Source organism: Dysidea avara, chromosome 5 (genome assembly GCF_963678975.1).
Source record: "Dysidea avara chromosome 5, odDysAvar1.4, whole genome shotgun sequence".
In the NCBI taxonomy this organism is placed as follows: domain Eukaryota; kingdom Metazoa; phylum Porifera; class Demospongiae; order Dictyoceratida; family Dysideidae; genus Dysidea; species Dysidea avara.
The window spans coordinates 28,198,605-28,220,999 of NC_089276.1; the positions used below are offsets into that span (position 1 = coordinate 28,198,605).

The 22,395-nt window shown below is 35.4% G+C and overlaps 2 protein-coding genes across 6 annotated transcripts in view; one reads left to right on the forward strand and one right to left on the reverse strand.

The window, feature by feature from the left end:
* The window catches only part of LOC136255556 (protein NLRC5-like), a 48,669-nt gene extending 41,707 nt beyond the window's left edge, over nt 1-6,962 (forward strand). For all 3 annotated transcript variants that reach the window (XM_066048352.1, XM_066048350.1, XM_066048351.1), the window contains one exon: nt 11-6,962. In XM_066048352.1, coding sequence (XP_065904424.1) covers nt 11-6,885 — 6,875 coding nt within the window. In that variant the 3' untranslated portion in view covers nt 6,886-6,962. The remainder of the gene's footprint in view (nt 1-10) is intronic.
* A 4,370-nt stretch (nt 6,963-11,332) lies between these two features.
* The window catches only part of LOC136256648 (uncharacterized), a 30,645-nt gene continuing 19,582 nt past the window's right edge, over nt 11,333-22,395 (reverse strand). For all 3 annotated transcript variants that reach the window (XM_066049623.1, XM_066049624.1, XM_066049625.1), the window contains 2 exons: nt 19,003-19,069; nt 11,333-18,449 (listed from right to left, as the gene is read on the reverse strand). In XM_066049623.1, the coding sequence (XP_065905695.1) occupies nt 11,599-18,449; nt 19,003-19,069 (6,918 nt within the window). In that variant the 3' untranslated portion in view covers nt 11,333-11,598. The remainder of the gene's footprint in view (nt 18,450-19,002; nt 19,070-22,395) is intronic.

Sequence of the window (22,395 nt, forward strand, 5' to 3'; positions counted from 1 at the left end):
TCTCGCACAGTTCACACAAAGCCTGCTTTAAAAGATTTGTGTAACACTGTGACTCTTGAATATGGTGCTCACTGGAAGGAGATAGGCACTCTTCTGACATTACGTAGAGGAATTCTTGACATGATTGAAAAAGACCACCAAAAAACTGAAGATCGCTGCAATGATATGTGGAGAGAATGGCTTGATTACGATACAACTGCATCATGGGGAAAAATACTTGAGGTTATTGAAAAGATACCATATTGTAATGTAGCACCATGTACAATGATTCATTCCAGTAGCTTGACAGATAGCTTTTCATTGGTGTTGCATGAAACTAAAGCTCAACTACAAAAATCGTACCAAGCAGTTAGGTATATTCATTTGGAGGATGATTGGCCTCGTTATCAGCCTAACGACTGCATCAACATAGCCCTTATTCATCATAATGAAAAGTACACCGCAGATAGCATGGTAGTTTCCATTCAAGAAGTCATGCATAATGGTGAGATTACCTTAGATAGACGAAGCAGGTGTGAGAGTACTGATGATGACAACAGTTTTTTGAACTTCAACCAACCATTGCAGCGTGGTCATTTTAAAAGCTACAAGTACACAAGAAATCTGCCTGATATATTTTCACCTGTTGAATTGAATAATAAAAAAACAAATAATCCTTACATGGTGCTAATTGAAGGAGCACCTGGAATTGGCAAAACTATTTTATCAAAAGAAATTGCTAATCTATGGGCCAATGGTGAGCTCTTTAAAGATAATCTTTTCTTCATGTTGCGTTTACGAGATTCTGGCATTCAGAAAATTACATCATTTTCTGACCTTGCCAAGTATATTATATACTCTCATGCACACTCACAAGCCTCCAGTAAAGTTGACATTTTTACAAAATATTTTGAGCAATCACAAGGTGAAGATATAACAATATTACTTGATGGATTTGATGAATTTGCAAAGGAGCTAAGAGATGAATCATTTATTGCTAGTATAATCTACAGAAATATTCTGCCTTTTTGCAATCTAATCATTACATCACGTCCAACAGCATCAGCACGTCTTCATGAAAGAGCAGACCGCAGAGTAGAAATTTTAGGCTTCACTGATGAGGATAGGAAGCAATACATACAGTGTGCATTGCGTGATAGTCCAAAGGAAATTGAAATGGTAACTGCATATTTAAAAGAAAACCCCTTTATAAATACTCTGTGTTACATACCGTTAAACATGAGCATACTTATTTGCATTTTAAAGGAATCGAATGGCTGTAGGATGCCAAGAAATCAAACAGAGATCAATAATCAATTTATTTGTATGACAATTTCACGTCATTTAATGAGGGAGAAAATTTTGTCTTCGGACATTAAGTCACTTTCAAAATTGCCTAGTCCTTACAACAAACAACTGGCCGAACTGTCAAAACTTGCATTTACTTTGATTGGCAAAGACAAAGTTGCCTTTAGCTCTTCAGATATTGAAGACTGCTGTCCCAAGTCAAACTTACTTAAGGACTGCATTAATAATGGCATGGGCTTATTACAAGTCATAGAATATTACAACTTTACAGATTGCACTAAACAAAAGTCTTTTAATTTTTTGCATTTCTCAATACAAGAATTTTTGGCTGCATTTTATGTAACTTCATTATCACAGCGTGATCAAACCAAAGAAATGAGAAAGATCTTTTGGGACAGCAAGTACCTAAACATGTGGGTGATGTATGTTGGATTGACTGGTGGTGGTTCCACAGCACTAAAAGATTTTCTGGCAGGGAAACGGCGTGCATGGCCATGGAGTAGCAAAGCAAATGAAATAGCTTTAAATGAGTATGATGATAAAGTGAAGTACCTTTACTTGTTCCACTGCTTTTTGGAAGCTGGTAACGATCATATGTGTCAAAAAGTTGCAGTGGGAAACTTATTGGAGGATAAAATTATTGATCTTAGTTATACTACTCTCTTACGCAATCACATGCACACACTAGGTTTCTTTATAACAAGATCAGCTACAGAACAATGGCAGAAGCTAAATTTATCAAAGTGTTCAATAAGAGATGGTGGTTGTGAAGTACTGTCCACTATGATTTCAAACAGTCGGGTGAGTATTGAATCTTTGGATCTTTCTTGTAACCAGTTAACACCATCTTCTCTTCAAGCAATCTGCAACTTGGTGAAACATTTCAAACTTCAGGAGCTAAAACTTTCAAACAACAACCTGACAGATGCTGATGTCAGTAGATCATTCTTCTCTTTTGCTTTGTTTGAAAGTGGATTTGTCTTAAGCAATCCATTAAATGTAACAAATAGCACAAAATCGAAGTTTTCTACAGTTGTTTATTTACTCAAGTGCAACTTCTTAACCAAAACAAATTCTTTCAAAGAATTAAATTTAATTGACAAACTTTATGTATGGAACTCAAGACTTCAATGCAGCAATATAAATGAAATTCTCAACTCCTGTAAGGTAGTTAAGAAAATTAGTATATTTGAATCTGGGTTAACAGACAATGAATGTGATGAAACATTCTCAATGCTAAATAGCATAATGCATGATGATCATGGTAGAATCGATTTCATATTATTATCCAAAAATAAGATGGTAGCTTACAATAGTGATAAACATCAGTTGACTCAAATTCTACAGCAGAAGACTCTATACATGACAGTTATTCAACTTAATAATTGTTTGTTTACTACTGAAATGCTTAGCCAAATAGGGACAACTATTGTTTCTAGAAATAATGTACAGTGGACTCTTATTGACTTATCTGAATGTGGCATCCAAGATGTCGGGTATAAAGCACTTTTTGATGCAATTTTTGCTAGTGAATCATTAGTACGCATCAAAACCTTGAACCTTTCTAAGAATTTTTCAACAACTGCGATTATACCAATGTTGGTTGAATCTCTTGAGTGTTGTGTAATAGAGGAACTGATAGTGTCTGTTGATGATGCTGTTCTTTGGAATTCCATTGCTGCAACGGATTTTGAGAATAAAGTGCTGAATTTGAAGTTAAAAATTTCTTTAGTCATTTTAAACAATAGCTTAGATAAAGAATTGAAGAAAATGTTTACTAGCATTTACTTGATAAACCATGACATTAACTACCATACCTTTGAAAACATTGAGATATTTCTGGAGCGACAGAAGATAATAGCTATACAAAGCCTTGCTATACTGAAAAGTGAGATATCAGCAGATGGTCTTAGCAGATTGGTATCGACCTTGCATCCTAGCTCTCTTTATATTTGCAAGTGCGATTTACTGGAACAAGACGCGGTTTGCCTTACAAATATGCTTGAAAAGGCAAGGGTAATGAGGTATATACTATGCGCAGGAACTTACTTGTTTTGTTACAACACTGATGTACAAGAAGTGATCAACACTTCGCAATACAATACTTCACTTAACAATCTTCATCTAATTAATTGTAGCATACCATCTTCATGTATTTATCAATTGGGAAGTGATCTTGCTGGCATCTCTGGGCACTGGGAAACAATTGACTTTTCAGGTAGTAAAGTTGATGATCACAGTATTGCACTGCTTTATGATTGTTTTTCAAGTAAATCCAAAAAACGTTCAATCAAAGTTGAGTCACTCAATCTTTCTGACAATAACATAACTAATGTATCTGCAAGAAAAATAAGTGACTTGGCAGTTTTGTGGCATGTAAGACAACTAAATATATCCTACAACAGTTTAAATGACTGCAAAGTAGCTAATGCTTTTGCAAACAGTTTGAATTTTGCAGTACATTCCAGTGACCCATCTGTTACAAAAATAACCAATAGCAATCATATGACTATTGTACTGTACAAATGTACACACATCAGTGAACGTTTTGAATCATATTCACATGCTCCTTGCAACAGTGTATACTTTGTAATGGTAAATTGTGATATTAGTGATTTGTGCATTCTTAAGAAGAAGATGACTTCAAAAGTTTACCTGTCTGGTCAAAATATAACATTATCCAAAGTCAAACCAATTGTTAAAACATTGAAGGAAATTGCACAGATCACTTTCCAAGTTAGTGAATTTGAAAATCCATATAGATTTAATAACAATGAGATAGCTAACAGTTTTAACTATGGCAATATAATTACATTTTCAACCAGACTTTCATTACTGAAGATCAGTGAAACCACTGATCAGTCTGTGCAGATAGTAACATCAAATATAGAAGACAATACTGAAATGAAAGTTCATTGTTGCAAAGGTGATCATTTACTGACTAACTGTCTACAAATAACTGAAGAAGCTAAAACAGAAACAACCAAGATGACACAACTAGCAATTCACAATGTTAACATTGACAGTGCAATGATCAATGAAATAAATGCTCTAGCAAAAACAAACTATCAGTTAGAATGTGTGGCATTTTCCAACAATAACTTACATGATGAAGGATTGGAAAAGGTTACAAAATCACTAAGAAATCTTCCATTAAATAGCATTACAATAAATAATTCTACAATTACTGATAAGGTTGCTGAACACATAGCAGTCATTGTTGCTGATCCTGATTTGCAATCATCAGATGAAGAGCAGATTTATAGCAACATCACTTGCATTAATAAGACTATGCCCCTGTTAACACACCTCAACTTAAGTTCAAATTTCATTACTGACAAGGCAGCAGAAATATTAGCAAACGCTATTGTGAAGAACACAGTTTTACATCATCTGGACTTATCAAATTGTAAACTACAAAAGCAAGGATTATTGTGTATATCTCAATCACTAATACATCTATCATCATTAAGATACCTTGCATTAAATAGCAACACAATTCCAATTGAAATTGCTACTCAATTGGCAAAAGCTATTTTAAAGATTACCAAGCTAGAAAATGTACAATTGCAGAATTGTAAATTACAAGGGAATGGAGCCCTTGTCATTTTTGCCAGCTTAAAGAATAAAGTAGGCTTAAACAGTTTAGATGTAAGCCACAACAAAATAACTGTAAAAGGTGCTAGTCAATTATCACGTGCTCTGTACACCATTACAAATACTTTAACACACATCAAACTTATCAGCTGCAAATTAAAACCATCTAGTTTGGCAGAAATTTTTGACTCACTGCAGTTTGCTACATCCCTAGTGTGCCTTGATGTCAGCTCAAATACAATAAGCATTGATGTCGCTTACAAGTTGTCATCTCTTATTGATCAGAACTGTAACCTGGAAATCTTGAATGTTGCCAATTGTGCTCTACAACGTGAAAGTTTTTTAATGATCATGAACGTCATTAAAGCATCCAGAAGTATCCAGCAACTCAATATCAGCAGCAACATCATATCTGGGGATATAGCAAGGTCCCTTGATATTTTTCTCACCAATAGCAACTCGCTAAAGCATTTAGAGCTATCAGATTGTCGCATACATGAGCATGGGTTACCAACAATACTCGAAAACGTGCAACGTTTGTCATATCTTGATTTAAGCTTTAATAAGATATCAGATGAAGCAGCTAAGAAACTAGCTATATCATTAAAGAACAATGTCACATTAGAGTTTCTTAGTTTAGCATATTGTCATCTACAAGAAATGGGAATAAACAGCATAACACTAGCTGTGAGGGATAACACCAGTTTAAAAGCACTGAATTTATCTCATCACATCATAGACAGCCAGGCTGCAAATTACTTATCGTATCTGATCATTACAAATGCTCTTCTCCGTGACCTTGATTTAAGCCACTGTACATTTAGTGATAATGGATATGATGTGATTACAAATGTTCTACGGGTGAACCCATTATTGCGTTTAAAAATACATAGTTGTAAACAAGAATTAAAAAACATAGTTGCACCATTTCAAAACAATGCTCCACTTAGGAATGTAAATTTAGAGAACATTGATACCAGCAAATCTGCAAGCAAGATAGCACAATTAATTACAAATTCATCAACATTGGTCTCCTTAAAACTCAGTCATTGCAATTTAAAAACTGCTGGAATTTTAAGAATTACTGATGCCTTGTCAAAAATAATGTTTTTAAAAGTCTTAGATCTTAGCAGTAACCCTGTTATTGATCAACCTGCAGATGGAATAGCCATAGCTAATGGAATTGCTAGTGTTATTGCTAGTAACTGTCAGTTGGAATATCTGAATCTGTCAGACTGTAAACTGTCACAAACAGGAATGATAGAGATTCTCCGGGCTGTCAAGAATTTAATCAAATTAGATTATCTTTCATTGAAATCAAATGAGTTTAATGACAGAGTAGCAGAAAACATGGCTGTTTGTCTAAAATACAAGAAAGTATTGCGACACCTGGATCTTTCATACATCCTGGACTCAGAGATTTTAATCATTGCAAATTCCCTTAATTCAATTACATCTCTTGAACACCTAGGACTGGAATTCAGCAATATCACCAATGAAGCTGCCAATTTGATAGCAAGTGTTATTACAAGTAATAGTACATTGCAACACTTAAATGTGTCAAACTGCAATTTGCAAGAGGAAGGAATTATCATGATATCAAAGGCATTAGGCAAAAACAATTCCATTAACAAGTTACTAATGAATTCCAATTCTATAAATGATACAGCGGCTTGTGAATTAGCAATTACCATAGCCAAAAATTCATCATTAGAATCACTAGGATTATCTGACTGTGAGCTGGAAGAGATTGGATTGATACACATTACAAAGGCCTTAAAATGTACTCTACTGAAAGAACTTGACTTAAGTTGTAACATAGTGAGCAATGAAGTGGCTAGATACATATCAGATCTTTGTGACAGTGTGGTATTGAAATATCTCAACCTAAGTCACTGTGGTATGCTTGGTGCTGGAATTTCTATGATACGTGATACTGTGCAAGATTTAGCTATGTTGAATTTTGACAGCATGATGTTATATAAAAAGAATACAGTGTAGTAGCTTTACAGAGCAATAAATTTGTGTTATGTTTGTGTACACTATTTTATGCTAATATGCTTCTATCCCACTGTGAAGTACATGTATCTACTATAGTATATTGATAGAATGAACAGTGTATACCTATTTATAGAAAAGCTCTTTTATCATATTTTGTGGCTAATCCTCAGAGGCTGTCAGGATCTAATCACATTTAGTTAAGCAGCAGCTCAGAACTAGTTATTTAGCTGGCAATGCACCACACTCTGTGCTAACATTTGCATGATCACCAAGATCTAAGGTCACAAAGCCAGACACTAACAGCCCTCTCTACCATTTGGTATATCCACATGATGGCACAAGCAAAACAAATTGAACAATGTCTGAGCTATACATCAAATTATACTGTCAGTAGCATATAGCATTGCCATTGAACTGATACAAGCATTTAAGTTGCATCATCCGATAACTATTCTATCTACAAGCTACAGAACGCTGATGTACATATCATGAATTGCAAAATTATAACCTGCCATAATGTCCCTACCTGAGGAAAAAAATGGAGTATGTAAAGTAAATGTCTGTAGAAGCTTAGCTATAAGCCCATGCCTTGCTACTCTGACTACAAAACTTATCCAAAGGAATTATACCATGGAAACTGGCATCATAAAAACTAGCACCTTTGGATGAACCGCACATCATCCAGAACAGTAACCATTTACGAAACTCATCCAACTAATTAAGTTATAGGGGGAAGAATCAGTACACACAGAAATTGGTATTGGTCTAGCTATTCCATATCAAAAATTGTGATCTCTAGTTCAGTGACTGAACACAACTACAGTTCTGAAGACAATAACATACTGCTGCCATGGTGTATTTTGTACTTGTTAAATGGTTGTTCCTCCCTACAAACTGAGATAGTGGAACTCCAATGACAAAATTATCAAGGTGTTTCATTTCAAGCTAAGGATGTGGATGTGAACATTGACTTGGTCAAGGATCCTTTCTAGATGACCTAGCTAAGAAAAAAGATAGTGACCTACCTTCTGAAAGTCATGACATCACATTCAGGAAAGCCAAGCTGATACTACCAGGAGATCTTCCCACCAGCCTCACAATGTTTAGAGGCCTGTTGACCATGATTTGCTATGCTGTAGCTTTTTGTAGTTATGTGTGCTGCAAATGTGTTCACCATATTTGCACATATCTTTCCTATTCAGTTAAGTGTGTTGCATAATATGTTTACGACCAGAAACCAGCCTCACAATACCTTCATGGCACCTTGTTGGTATTGGTTAGGTATACTGTGAAGTGCTTTCAGACCTGAAATGTTTCCAATAGGTTGCTATAAAAACTTTTAGAAAAATATATTCAGTGGAATTTTTGACTGACTGCCTAACTGCCAAACTGCCTGACTGTCTGGTGCCTTCAAACTAAGGCTAGAAGGTTGATTTTTCACTGTTCAATGTTGCTTCAGTCAGACAGATGCCTTTTGGCATACTGCAGTATGGCCAGTATGTGCAATGCATGTTTCATGAACTTACCTGTGTCCTCCTTTGTATCCTTAAAGTTTGCTGACAGTGCAAAATGTCAATGATTTGTGGTAGCACCATGTGATGACTTCCTTACATGTTTGTATTGTGACTGGATTGATTGCAGAGGTTCTTCTTGTAGTGTTCTTCATTTTCAATGTTGTGTAATAGGCTGAACATAGCTGAAAATGGAACGCAATGGCCACTTTATGATTTCAGGAATAATTGATAATCAAGGCATGCATTCAGACAAAAAAATAAGCCTGGTTCCATTCTTTCTTCTGATGTGGTATATATGCATCAGTCCACCAGTTATAATAATGTTACAAAAATGTAAACAAACAAGTACAAGGAAAAAATTAGGAATTCTAAGTTCGATTAGGAATTACAAAGATAAAAATGTATCGAAACAAAGTACACCTGAAGATATACTAGTTGACATTTAATCCCCAATTCACTCATGGTATAGAATGAAGTAGGGATTAAATGTCCACAACCTCTGTTGTTTACACTATCTTTATATATTTCTTTAATTTCATCCCTAATCGAACTTAAAATTCCTAATTTTGTACCATACAGTACATGTGCCCTTGGGCTCTTAAGAAAGTGATAATGCACTCTAGAAAGATATCTGCCATGCAGATTTGCTTTGAACAACTAGTATGGGAGTGTTACCAATGTGCAGGTTCATCTAGGGGGCAACCGCAGCATTTTTCAGACATCCAGCCTGTTTGGGGCCCTGGTAAAAGTGTATTTGGCATATACTGTAAGGTTATATTTTCTGCCCCTTGCCCCTGGTTGCCCTGCCACTGTGCTCTTAGATACAAGAAATTATCTGATGATGAAATAAATATACTTTGTTGGTTCCCACCTTATCCCACAAACCCGGTCACTAAAAAGTTATACTCTTGTGTAAAGTTAGGGGTTTCAACTGAGCCATTGCACTGCTAGATTGTACGTGCTATTACTATGTGTGTGTGGCCAACAATCTTCCTTGCTCAAGTGTACAATTGCAAGGTCTCTCATACTTTAATTGTATTCACTTGCCCTGCACACTGGTAACACTCTCACATATGATGAGTATTTGTTCAGAGCAAATCTGCATAGCAGATGTCTTTTGCGTAGATTGTACAGCCAAGTGTGACTGAAAACAGTTAGACCTTGCATGAATATGATTGTGCAAAGCCAATATATTAGAACCTACTACCACTTTATACAACATCCCCAGACTATTGGCTGAACAAGCCATTTTTATGGCAGCAACCACCATAAGAGAGTTGAAGTTATGTATGTGATTCATAGGTGAATTCTTGGCTGGCTGCTGTATGCGTACGTTAGACAAAATGACTGTTTAATCCAGATGACAAATGTATACAATTAATTTGTATGGGAAAATATTTGGGATCTCATGACAATTGCCATTATTCCCAATTATACAGAGGTGATTGCCTAATTCACGTGACTGTTAACACAGGTTTCACTGTATAAAGTAACAACAACTATGTAGTTGAGTGTCAAAGTACATGAAGGGGTCTGAAGATTGTCCTGTGCATGCATGATGCAGCACCCAAACCAAGTTAGTGTGTGCTACTGTATAGCTAGCCATGTTGCAGGTAGTTGAACATCGTATTATAATCATTATAGGACTCTAAAAGAGCATACATGCAGTAAATGTATCTAAGTAATAATAATAATAATAATCAGTAGCTAAGAAATAGTATTTGAAATCTATACCTTTCTGTTCCCATAAAGTTACACTTGGGTCTCTTTGTTATATAGTACACACATATGTAGAGATGTTATCTAAATCTTTAACTTTAATACTGATTTGAAGTAAAGCTTATAATACAGTAAGTAGTAGCATATAGTTCTTTTATGGCTACGCATAGAAACATGCCGGCACAGTAAAACTATTAGCTACAATTTCATTTAATGTCATGCATGTTCCCAGATATTTGTCTGTTAGTGTTGACCTGCTGTAGTGACATGTCAGAAGGTTAAATCCTGTATATAACAATACAATAGGTGTCACAATCTTGACACTAAAACTTGAATGCAGAAAAATCCAAACCCAGTGTTACTGTAGATACTTCAGCAACACTCAGGCATGTACCAAAGAGGCCAAATTTGGAACCTTCTCTTCATCATTACACAATATTGACTTCTCACCAGGAAAGTGCTTTGTCTCTACATTGAGACAAGGAAGATGAGAAATCAAGACTCACAATGTCGTCCATCCAAGAAAGAATAAGTGCACCCAAAAATAAAACCATGTGGTACTATATGCATGCATTGCTATGTAGTAGGAGGGATATCTAATCCTCACAAAATTTACGGAATCATTTTCCCCAAAAGTTGCATGTTAAATTATAGCTGATTGTACGTAATTATAGCTGATTGTACATAATTATAAGAAGGAACAGGCCTGCACCCATACATCCCTTGTACATCAATACACTTTTACTTTGTGCCATCATGTGGCTACCAAATGGTGCATGTGCAATAGACTGTGTTGTTTTACAAAATGGCCTATAGCTTTTGGTTTTGTGGGCATGGATCTTGGCAATTTTAGATCTTATTTCTGAATTAATTTTGCTGTTAGTAATGATTTCCAATTTTTTTTACCATAGGTACCCTGCTTTTCCACATACATTGTAGTATAAACAGATACGCTAGCATTACCAAATGATAAATTTCCTGGGTTGATCTAGTTTGCAAAGTAGAAGGACAGATGCTAAATTGATTATGCATTATAAAATAATTAACAATATTGTTGACGTAGATTTTGATGATAACATGATACTTACGTATATCGTTGTACACGTGTTCACTTGATACAACCTTACACAAGAGTGAACACATATAAATGCTCCTTTATACCATCAGCAATCAAACTCTGGAACACTCTACCAAGAAATTTGGTTAATCAAGAGTCAGTAAATAAATTTCAAGCTAAATTGCATACATACACACACACACACTTGTAACTAACTAACTAACTAAGTAACAACCAATGTATACACAATCACACATATGATTTAGATATGTACAACAATGCTTCACTCCAGAGGTATGTACATCAAACATAATACATTGTTATTATTATTAAGTATATATGCTGCTTCTGTGCAATGGGGAAAACATAATTATATGTATTAACAGTGTACACAAACATACAAACGTAACACAAATTTTAATGCTATGTAAAACTACTACTTCTTCCATATAGCATCATACTATCAAAATTCAACATAGCTAAATCTTGCACAGTATCACGTATCATAGAAATTCCAGCACCCAGCATACCACAGTGACTTAGGTTGAGATATTTCAATACCACACTGTCACAAAGATCTGATATGTATCTAGCCACTTCATTGCTTACTATGTTACAACTTAAGTCAAGTTCTTTTAATAGAGTATATTTTAAGGCCTTTGTAATGTGCATCAATCCTATCTCTTCCAGCTCACAGTCAGATAATCCTAGTGATTCTAATGATGAATTTTTGGCTATGGTAATTGCTAATTCACAGGCCGCTGTATCATTTATAGAATTGGAGTTCATTAGTAATTTGTTAATGGAATTGTTTTTGCCTAATGCCTTTGATATCATGATAATTCCTTCCTCTTGCAAATTGCAGTTTGACACATTTAAGCGTTGCAATGTATTATTACTTGTAATAACACTTGCTATCAAATTGGCAGCTTCATTGGTGATATTGCTGAATTCCAGTCCTAGGTGTTCAAGAGATGTGATTGAATTAAGGGAATTTGCAATGATTAAAATCTCTGAGTCCAGGATGTATGAAAGATCCAAGTGTTGCATTATCTTCTTGTTTTTCAGACAACCAGCCACACTATCAGCTACTCTGTCATTAAAACTGTTTGATTTTAGAGAAAGATAATTTAACTTTATTAAATTCTTAACAGCCCGGAGAATCTCTATCATTCCTGTTTGTGATAGTTTACAACCTGACAGATTCAGATACTCCAACTGAAAGTTACTAGCAATAACACTAGCAATTCCATTAGCTATGGCTATTCCATCTGCAGGTTGATCAATAACAGGGTTATTGCTAAGATCCAACACTTTTAAAGATGTCATTTTTGACAAGGTATCAGTGATGCTTAAAATTCCTGCAGTTTTCAAATTGCAATTGCTGAGATTTAAGGAAGCCAGTGTTGACCCAAATTTTAGTAATGGGGCAATCCTACTTGCAGTTTTGCTGGCAATATTAATGTTTTCTAGATTTACATGTCTCATCAGTGGAACATTATTTTTAAATGATGCAACAATGTTTTTGAGTTCTTGTTTACAATTATGAATTTTCAGACGTAGCTGTTGGTTCACCTGTAATACATTAGTAATTACATCATATCCTTCATCACTAAAACTGCAGTGGCTTAAATCAAGGTCATGGAGAAAAGCATTGGTGATAATTAGGTATGATAAATGTTTTGCTGCTTGGCTTTCTATGGTGTGGTTAGCCAAATTTAATGTTTTTAAGCTGGTATTGTTACTCAAAGCTTGTGTTATGTCGTTCATTCCTATTTCTTGTAGATGACAATGTGCTAAACTCAGAAACTCTAATGTGACATTGTTCTTTAAGGCCATAGCCAGTTTGTTAGCTACTTCATCTGATATCTTATTAAAACTTAAATCAAGATATGACAAACACTGCACTTTTTCAAGTACTGTTGTTAACTCTTCTTTATGCATGTGACAATCTGATAGCTCTAAATGGCTTAATGCATTGTTGTTGGCAATAAACATACCAAGGGACCTTGCTATATCTCCAGATATGAAGTTGCCACTGATATTGAGACGCTGGATGCTCCTGGCTGTTTCAATGACTTTCATGATCATTAAAAAAGTCTCACGCTGTAGAGCACAATTAGCAACATTTAGGATTTCCAGTTTACAGTTCTGATCAATAAGAGATGACAACTTGTGGGCTACACTAATGCTTACTGTGTTTGAGCTGACGTCAAGGCATACCAGTGATGTAGTGAACTGCAACGAGTTAATAATTTCTGCAAAACTAGCTGGCCTTACTATGCAGTTGCCAATTTTGATATGTGTTAATATATTTGCAATTGTGCGCAAGGTAGAAGATAACTGAGTAGCACCTCTTTCTGTTATTTTGTTACAACTTACATCTAGAGTCTGTATGCACTTTTTGTTCCTCATACTAGCAAAAATTACAAGGGCTCCATTCTCTTGTAATCTGCAATTTTGTAACCCAATGTTTTCTAGCTTGGTAATCTTGGAAATAGCTATAGCCAATTGAGTAGCAATTTCGTTTGGAATTGTGTTACAATTTAATGCAAGAAATCTTAATGATGATAGGTGTATTAGTGATTGAGATATACACAATAATCCTTGTTTTTGTAGTTTACAATTTGATAAGTCCAGATGATGTAAAATTGTGTTCTTCATAATGGCGTTTGCTAATATTTCTGCTGCCTTGTCAGTAATGAAATTGGAACTTAAATTAAGGTGTGTTAACAGGGGCATACTCTTATTAATGCAAGTGATGTTGCTGTATATCTGCTCTGCATCTGATGATTGTAAATCAGGATCAGCAACAGTGACTGCTATATGTTCAGCGACCGTATCAGTAATTGTAGAATTATTTATTGTAATGCTATTTAATGGAAGATTTCTTAGTGATTTTGTAATCTTTTCCATTCCTTCATCATGTAAGTTATTGTTGGAAAATGCCACACGTTCTAACTGATAGTTTGTTTTTGCTAGAGCATTTATTTCATTGATCATTGCACTGTCAATGTTAACATTGTGAATTGCTAGTTGTGTCATCTTGGTTGTTTCTGTTTTAGCTTCTTCAGTTATTTGTAGACAGATAGTCAGTAAATGATCACCTTTGCAACAATGAACTTTCATTTCAGTATTGTCTTCTGTATTTGATGTTACTATCTGCACAGACTGATGAGTGGTTTCACTGACCTTCAGCAATGAGGGCTTTGTTGAAAATGTGAGTATATTGTCACAGTTGAATCCATTAGCTATATCGTTGACATTAGACTGACTCTTAAACCCGTTTACATGCAATTTGATTTGTGCAATTTCCTTTGACATTTTAACAATTGGTTTGACTTGGGACAACTGCATATTTTGATAAGACAGGTAAACTTTTGACATCATCTTCTGTTTGCAAATGCACAATTCAGAAATCACCTGCTTGTTGATGTCACAATTTACCATTACAAAATAAACACTGCTGCAGGGAACATGTAAGAGTGACAGAAAAAGTTTACTGATGTTCGTACTCTTGTTTATCACAATGGTGATATGATCGTTATTGATTATTTTTGTAACTGATGGATCACTGGAGTGCACTGCAAATTTTGTACTGCTTGCAAATGCATTGGCTACTTTGCAGTCATTCAAGCTGTTGTAGGATATATTTAATTGTCTGACGTGTAATAAAGACGCAAAGTCACTAATCTTTTTTGCTGATACATTTGTTAAATTATTGTCAGAAAGATTAAATGAATCGACTTTGATTGGATGTTTGTTAGATTCCATTGAAAAGCAATCATAAAGTAGTTTAATGCCATGATCTTCCACCTTACAACCTGAAAAGTCAATCACTTCCCAGTGCTTAGAAAAGCTAGCTAGGTCACATCCTAATTGATAGGTGTGGGAAGGTGAAATGCAACAATTGTTTAGCTGGAGAAAATTAAGTGATGGATTGTATTGTAAAGCGTTAATCACATCTTGGACATCAATACCATGGCAAAACAACTGAGTTTCAGTACACAGTAAATACTTCAGAATTCTTGTCCTTTCAAGTACATTTGTAAGGCGTATTGCATCATTTTCTAGTAAATTACATTTGTTTATGTGAACAGATCTTGGATGCAACATTGATATCAACCTTTGAAGGTCATTTGCTGATAGATTGCTCTGTAGTATGCAAAGATTGTGTATAGTTGTTTTCTTCTGTTCGTGCAGAAAAATCTCAATGTTTTTAAAAGTATGGTGATCTATGGTGTGGTTTATCAAGTAGATACTAGTAAACCTATTTTGAAATTCCTTGTCAGTAAGGCTGTTTTTGATAACTAAAGGAATTTTTGACTTCCAATTCAGAACTTTATTCTCAAAATCTGTTGCAGCAATGGTGTTACAAAGAGCAGCATCATCAACAGACACTATCAGTTCCTCTATTACACAACACTGAAGAGACTCAACCAACATTGGTATAATTGCAGTTGTTGAAATATTCTTAGAAAAATTCAAAGTTTTAATGTAAACCACAAAATGCCTAGAAAAAATTGGATCAAAAAGTGCCTTAAATCCACTATCTTTGATGGCACATTCAGATAAGTCAATAAGAGTCCATTGTCCATCATTGCTAGTAACAATAGTTGTCCCTATTTGGTTCAGTGTTTCAGTAGTGAGTGAGCACTTGGTTAGCTGAATAACTGTCATCATTAGAGTTTTCTGTTGCAGAATTTGAGTCAGTTGCTCTGCATCACTATTGTACCCAATCATCTTAGTTTTGGATAACAATATAATAGCTATTCTGTCATGATCATGAAAACTTTTCAGCAATGAGAATGTTTCGTCACATTCGATGTCTGTTAGTCCAGACTGAAATACTGCAATTTTCTTGATGTTTTGGGAATTGGCGATTTCATTTATATTACTGTTTTGAAGTTTTGTGTTCCATATATGAAGTCTGTCAATGAAATTGAAATCACTTAGAAATTTTGTTTTGCTTAGGTTGAGCTTAATCAAATAAACATCAGTAGAATATTTTAAATGTGTCCTAACTTTTACAGACAATGGTTTCTTTAAAGCAAATTCATTTTCATGCAATGCAAAGGAGAAAAATGATCTGCTGAAATCTGCATCAGTCAAATTGTTATTTGAAAGTTTTAATTTCTGCAGTTTGAAATGCTTCACCAAGTTGCAAACTGCTCGAAGAGAAGATGGCATCAGCTGATTACAAGAAAGATCCAAACATTCAAAATTCACCCAAGCATTGGAAATCATTGTTGATAGTACCTCACAACCAGTGTCCCTTATTGAACACTTTGATAAATTTAGTTTATACCATTGCTTTGTAGCTGATCTTGTTATAAAGAACCCTAAGGTGTGCATGTGAGTGCGTAAAAGGGTGGTATAACTAAGATCAATAATTTTGTCCTCCAACAAGTTACCAGCTGCAACTTTCTGACACATTTGATCATTACCGGCTTCCAAAAAGCAGTGGAACAAGAAAAGATACTTAACTTTATCATCATATTCATTCCAAGCTATCCCTTTTGTTCCAACTAGTTTGCTCATCCATGTATACCGTTTACCAGCTAGAAAGTGTTTCAAAGCTGAGGAGTTGCCACCAGTCAACCCAACGTACATGACCCACATGTTCAAGAATTTACTGCTCCAAAAGTTTTCTTTCATTTGTTCTATCTGTTCATGTACTGATAATGAAGTTATGTAAAAAGCAGCCAAAAATTCTTGCATTGAAAAATGTAAGAAATTGAAAGATGTTTGTTTAGTGAGATTTGTAAAATTGAAATATTCTATTGTTTGTAACAAGCCCATACCGTTTATGCAGTCCCTAAGTAATTTCGACTTCGGACAGCAGTCTTCGATATCTGAAGAGCAAAAAGCAGCTTTGTCCTTACCAAGCAGAACAAATGCTAGTTTAGATAATTCAGCCAACAGCTTGTTATAAGGACTAGGCAATTCTGAAAATGACTTAATGTCCAAAGTTAAATTTTTCTCCCTCATTAAATGTCGTGCAATTGTCATACAAATAAACTGATTATTGATCTCCGTTTGATTTTTTGGCATCCTACAACCATCTGATTCCTTTAAAATGCAAATAAGTATGCTCATGTTTAACGGTATGTAGCACAAAGTATTGATAAATGGATTTTCTTTTAAATATGCAGTTACTTTTTCAATTTCCTCTGGACTATCATGCAATGCACACTGTATGTACTGCTTCCTATCCTCATCAGTGAAGCCTAAAATTTCTACTCTGCGGTCTGCACTTCTATGAAGATGTGCTGATGCTGTTGGTCGTGATGTTATGATTAAACTGCAAAATGGCAAAACACGTCTATTGATTATATCAGCAACAAATGATTCATTTCTCAGCTTTTCAGGAAATTCATCATATCCATCAAGTAAAATTGTTATTTCTTTGCCTTGTGAATGCTCAAGATAGTTTGCAAAGACATCAACTTTACTGGCGGTTTGTTGACATGCATGGGAGTATGTAATATACTTGGCAAGATCAGAGAATGATGCAATATTTTGAATGCTGGAATTACGTAAACAAAGCATGAACAAAAGATTACCTTTAAAGAGGCTCTCAGTAGCCCATTGAAAAGTGATTTCTTTTGATAAAATGGTTTTACCAATACCAGGTGCTCCTTCAATAAGCACCACATAAGAACCATTTAGTTTTCCTTTTTTCATTTCAACTAATGAAAATACATCCAATAGATTTCTTGTGTACTTGTAGCTTTTAAATTGCCCATACTCTGGTGATTGGTTTAATAGATTGGGTTCATCATCACTGCCTGACTTGCACCGTCTGTCTAGGGTTATCTCACCCTTATACATTCTTTTTTGAATTGAAACTACTAGTGAACCTTTAGTACACTTTTCCTTGTGGTGAATAAGTGCTACGTTAACATAATTTTCAGGTTGGTAATGAGGCCAATCATCCTTGGAATTTTTATATCGATCTTTTTGATAAAATTCTTGTAGTAGCTCTTTGGTATCATGCAACACCACCGAAAAGTTATCTTTCAAGCTATTGTAATGGAATTTTGTACACGAATCAATGACCTCAAAAAGTTTTCCCCATGATGCATTTTTATCATTGTCAAGCCATTCTTGCCACATGTTATTGCAGCAATCCTCAGTTTTGTGGTAGTCTTTTTCTATCATGTCAAGAACACCTTTGTGTAATTGTAGAAAAGTACCTATCTTCTTCCAGTGAACACCATATTCGAGAGTGACAAAATTGCACAAATCTTTTAAAGCAGGCTTTGTGAGACCTACATGTGTAAGTAAGAAAATCACATAGTTATTAATATAGTATAGCAAAACACACACTGAACAAAACCTAACCACTTGTTAGTAAAAAGTTATCAACTAGGATCCACCTTGAGAAATAAAGTTACATGATACGTAGGTACTCATGTGGAGTATTAGCTTTTATATAGTAAATAATGGAGGATAGGGCCCTTCTCATCAATCTAAGAATAAATACAATAGACATACTTTTGTCAACCTGATTACAACATTTTATGAATACTTCCAAAAATATTACAAAGTGATCAGTTGTAGCTACAGTCAAACTGTAAACAGAGGCTGAGTGACCTCAAAATAGCTAGGGTTTTAAAAAGTTAACTGGGAAATACAGTACCTACCAATGTAAGTGGCTAATAAACAGCATCCTAGTTTTTACATATTAAACAATGGGATTTCATATCCATCAACTGCATGAATATGTATAACTTTTCTGTAACGTATAATTTGTGACTCATATTATGTTTTTACATGTGCTATATGCATAGTTGCTGAATTATGACAGTATACTAAACTTACTTTGAGATCTAAAATCATTCATACTGTAACTCATGATGAAAATTGAAGTGTTCAGAGTTTGCTTTACCTGTGACAATAAAAATATCATACTATAATAAATGGGATGGGAGATGAAGCCTTCACAGTTGGTCTGAGCAAAAGGTTGCAAATGAGTGCAACTGGAAAATGGATACATACAAATAGATAAAAGGAGTTATTTTAGTTATATAAAGTATACAGTCTATATATGGCATATATGTGTGTGTGTGTGTGTTCATTGAATAATTCTAAAATATCAGCCAGCCGTACCCAATGACTTTCAGTTCCTTGACCCAGCACTATGATTCAAGGTATATACCAATATACGTAATTGTTATGTGTGTATTGTAAGCCATTTCAAAAGTAGTTCTGAATCATTCAAATATGCCCCGATGCATCAACAATATAAAACATCACTTAAAACGTTGCAGCATTTTCCCCAGAAATTTTAAATGAACACTAACACTCAATATCCACACATGCACACTCCTCTTGATCTCGTGATGCCATCCACTGAAGTCAAGTTTAGCAATAGCAGGGTCCTATATTAAGGGCCAGTGACAAGCTATTGTTTCCACAATAGGCACCAATTTTCTGAAAAGCTTTTCAGGAAATTCCTTGTGGGAGAGAATTTCCAGGACAGGTGTTCTGTTTTCTAGCCTGATCATGAGGCACTTCACATACACTTGCACATTATGTAATTTAGTCCACTTAGTCCTATCTTGGCAAAGACCATACCAGTGATCATCAATATTGATGATGGCCTTCAGATTGGAAAACATCCTCATCACTCCAAGAGGCCACTTATTCCAAACAGTAGCTGCAGCCTGCAGTATCATCACCTATGCATCCAAAGTGAACCAATCATTGAAGGCTCCTCTCCATGATAAAGTCAGCAATTGGCCACTGCATTCCAAACGCCCCTGACAAAATTCTTGGTAGTGATATGCTCTCTCCACTGTTGGTATCAAGATACACCCAAAATAGTTCAGACAGATTGGTTGTGAAAGGTGGTAAGACTCCTTACATCAGGAGCCTATATCATTCAAGTTTCTGTAAAATAAAGCCTTATATACATTCCATTTAATGTAAGTAAAAATGTAATCTTGCAAATTGCCTAAAACTTTGGAGGTCTTAACAATTCGACATGCCACCTCACCAATACCTTCTCCTTCATTACAAAGACGCTGTCCCATGCAGGTAAGAAAATTCAGTCATTATCTCTATTTCACCCCCTAACATCATCATCACCAATGTTAGCCCCCATAGCCATACCTTTGGTTTTGGGATGAATTCAGACTGACCTGCTCCTTGAACAAAGCTTCTTCCAACTGATTTAAACACACATGTCCAGTGCTGCTGTAAACTTTCCAGTGCTTTCCATAGAAGAGATGTTGAAGGTGCCACGCTTTTCAAAATTGTCAACTATGCATTCCTAAATCCCTAGGTACAGAGTTGTATGCCTTCTTCAGATCAATAAAAAAAACAATTGGACAGGTGATCACCACGCTTCTGGGTCTTTTTCCATCAGTTTTCTAGCAGCAAAGATCGTATCAGTGCATCCTCTACCTTGTGGAAATCACACACTAGTACTGAGAGTCAGGGAGCAACCCCACCTGCAGATGTTCCTGGACATGTTATAAAGTAACCTCAGGCTTCTCATTAGTATACAGGAGGTGAAGCAATGGTGGCAACAGGCTAACAGCCATAACACCCTACATAAACACTCTGAATATTCAATGAATTTTTAAGATGTTCATGCCATCAACCTACAACTTCCTCTGGTTCCTTAGTCATGCTGTTCACCAACAACCTTCAAATTACAGCAGTCTGTACTAGTCTGCAACCAGAGAGAACTTCATTTAACCCTATGCTGCTCCATCTAACCTACCCATCCCCTTTCTGCAGTTGCCATGCTACAACTTCATTGGAATGCAGCTACGTATACTGTACAAATTCCAGACCCTTTTAAAGTTTATCCAACATGCTGCATCACTTGTCCTTTACTATGTAAATGTTTTACAAGCCTAAAATAGCCATGCATAATACAGTTATAATTGTGGGATACAAAGTTTTAAAACACTGTACAAATCTGAATAAACACTGTTTAGCCGTACAGTTTCACAATCACTGTATTCCATTTAAACAGACTTCACTGATCAATAAACAGCACACACTTCAGTCATTGTACTGCTCTACTAGCGAAGTACGCATTAGAAAGAAAATACAAACTGACACAACACTCACATGCTTATTTTTTGATATTCAATAGAACATCAAAACTAGATCCACTACTTTCTAGCCATGTGTCACGTGTTCCATTATCTTATAGTTTCTTTACATCAATATCACGACAACAAAACCTGTCTCAGTAAACTACCGCACTACAGTTTACTTCAGATTTCACTCTTTGTCATGAGAGACACACTTCAGCAAGTTCTACACATTTTTCTCCATTCTTATGGGGTCCACTCAGGTCATACCACTTTCTTATCCCACACTTGAAACAAAAATCAACTGTATAGATTTTACAAATTTTGCAAACTATGTGTAGTAAGGAAGTCAGCTTACTAGGAAGTGCTACATAACAGTTGGTAACATGGATGTGCTAGGGATTTGCCTGATATGTACACTTTTCCCTCGAGTGCAGTACGCTCTTGGGCATTGGGTGTACATATCAGGCAAACCTGCTGCTGCCATGTTTTAACTTCTTTGAAAACATTACTACGTAAGTGCAAATTATCCATCCTTTGATTCATCATTAACTATGTTGAAAGCACAAGTTATCCTTTCCTTACTTCATTGTTGACCATCCAATGTTCTTCACCATTTTTGTAATGCTTGCCCTGATCATAGCACTGAAATTGTGAGCACCCAGAATAAGTGAGGTATCATCATCTTGAGGACCACTATCCAAACAATTGTGCAACCCTTCTTGAAAGAAAAGATGATCTCAAGCTTTAAGGAGCTTTCACATGCACAAAGCACCATGTAATGTATTGTGCCTCCTTACAGTGCATGTCATCCTGCAACAATTGATGACTGTGTAATGACACAAGCTGAACCCTCTACACTGGAAACGAGCATGGTGAACACCATAGCCCATTTTGAAACTTATGACAAAGCAGATGATATTGAAGAGTATTTTGACAGATTGCAACTGTTTTTTTTTTTTTTGAAATACAAATAGTGAAAAACAACAGAAAAGTAGTGGCTTACCTCCTCATCAGTTGTATCGGCTTCAAGACATAGTCAGTGCTGAAAAACTTAACAGTGCCAAGGTTACCAGCTGCTTGTGAGTTGAGACAATTAAAGACTTTGTTGGTGCAGCATTACAAGCCCAAACCATGGAGCATTTGCTTTTCACGAGAGAGA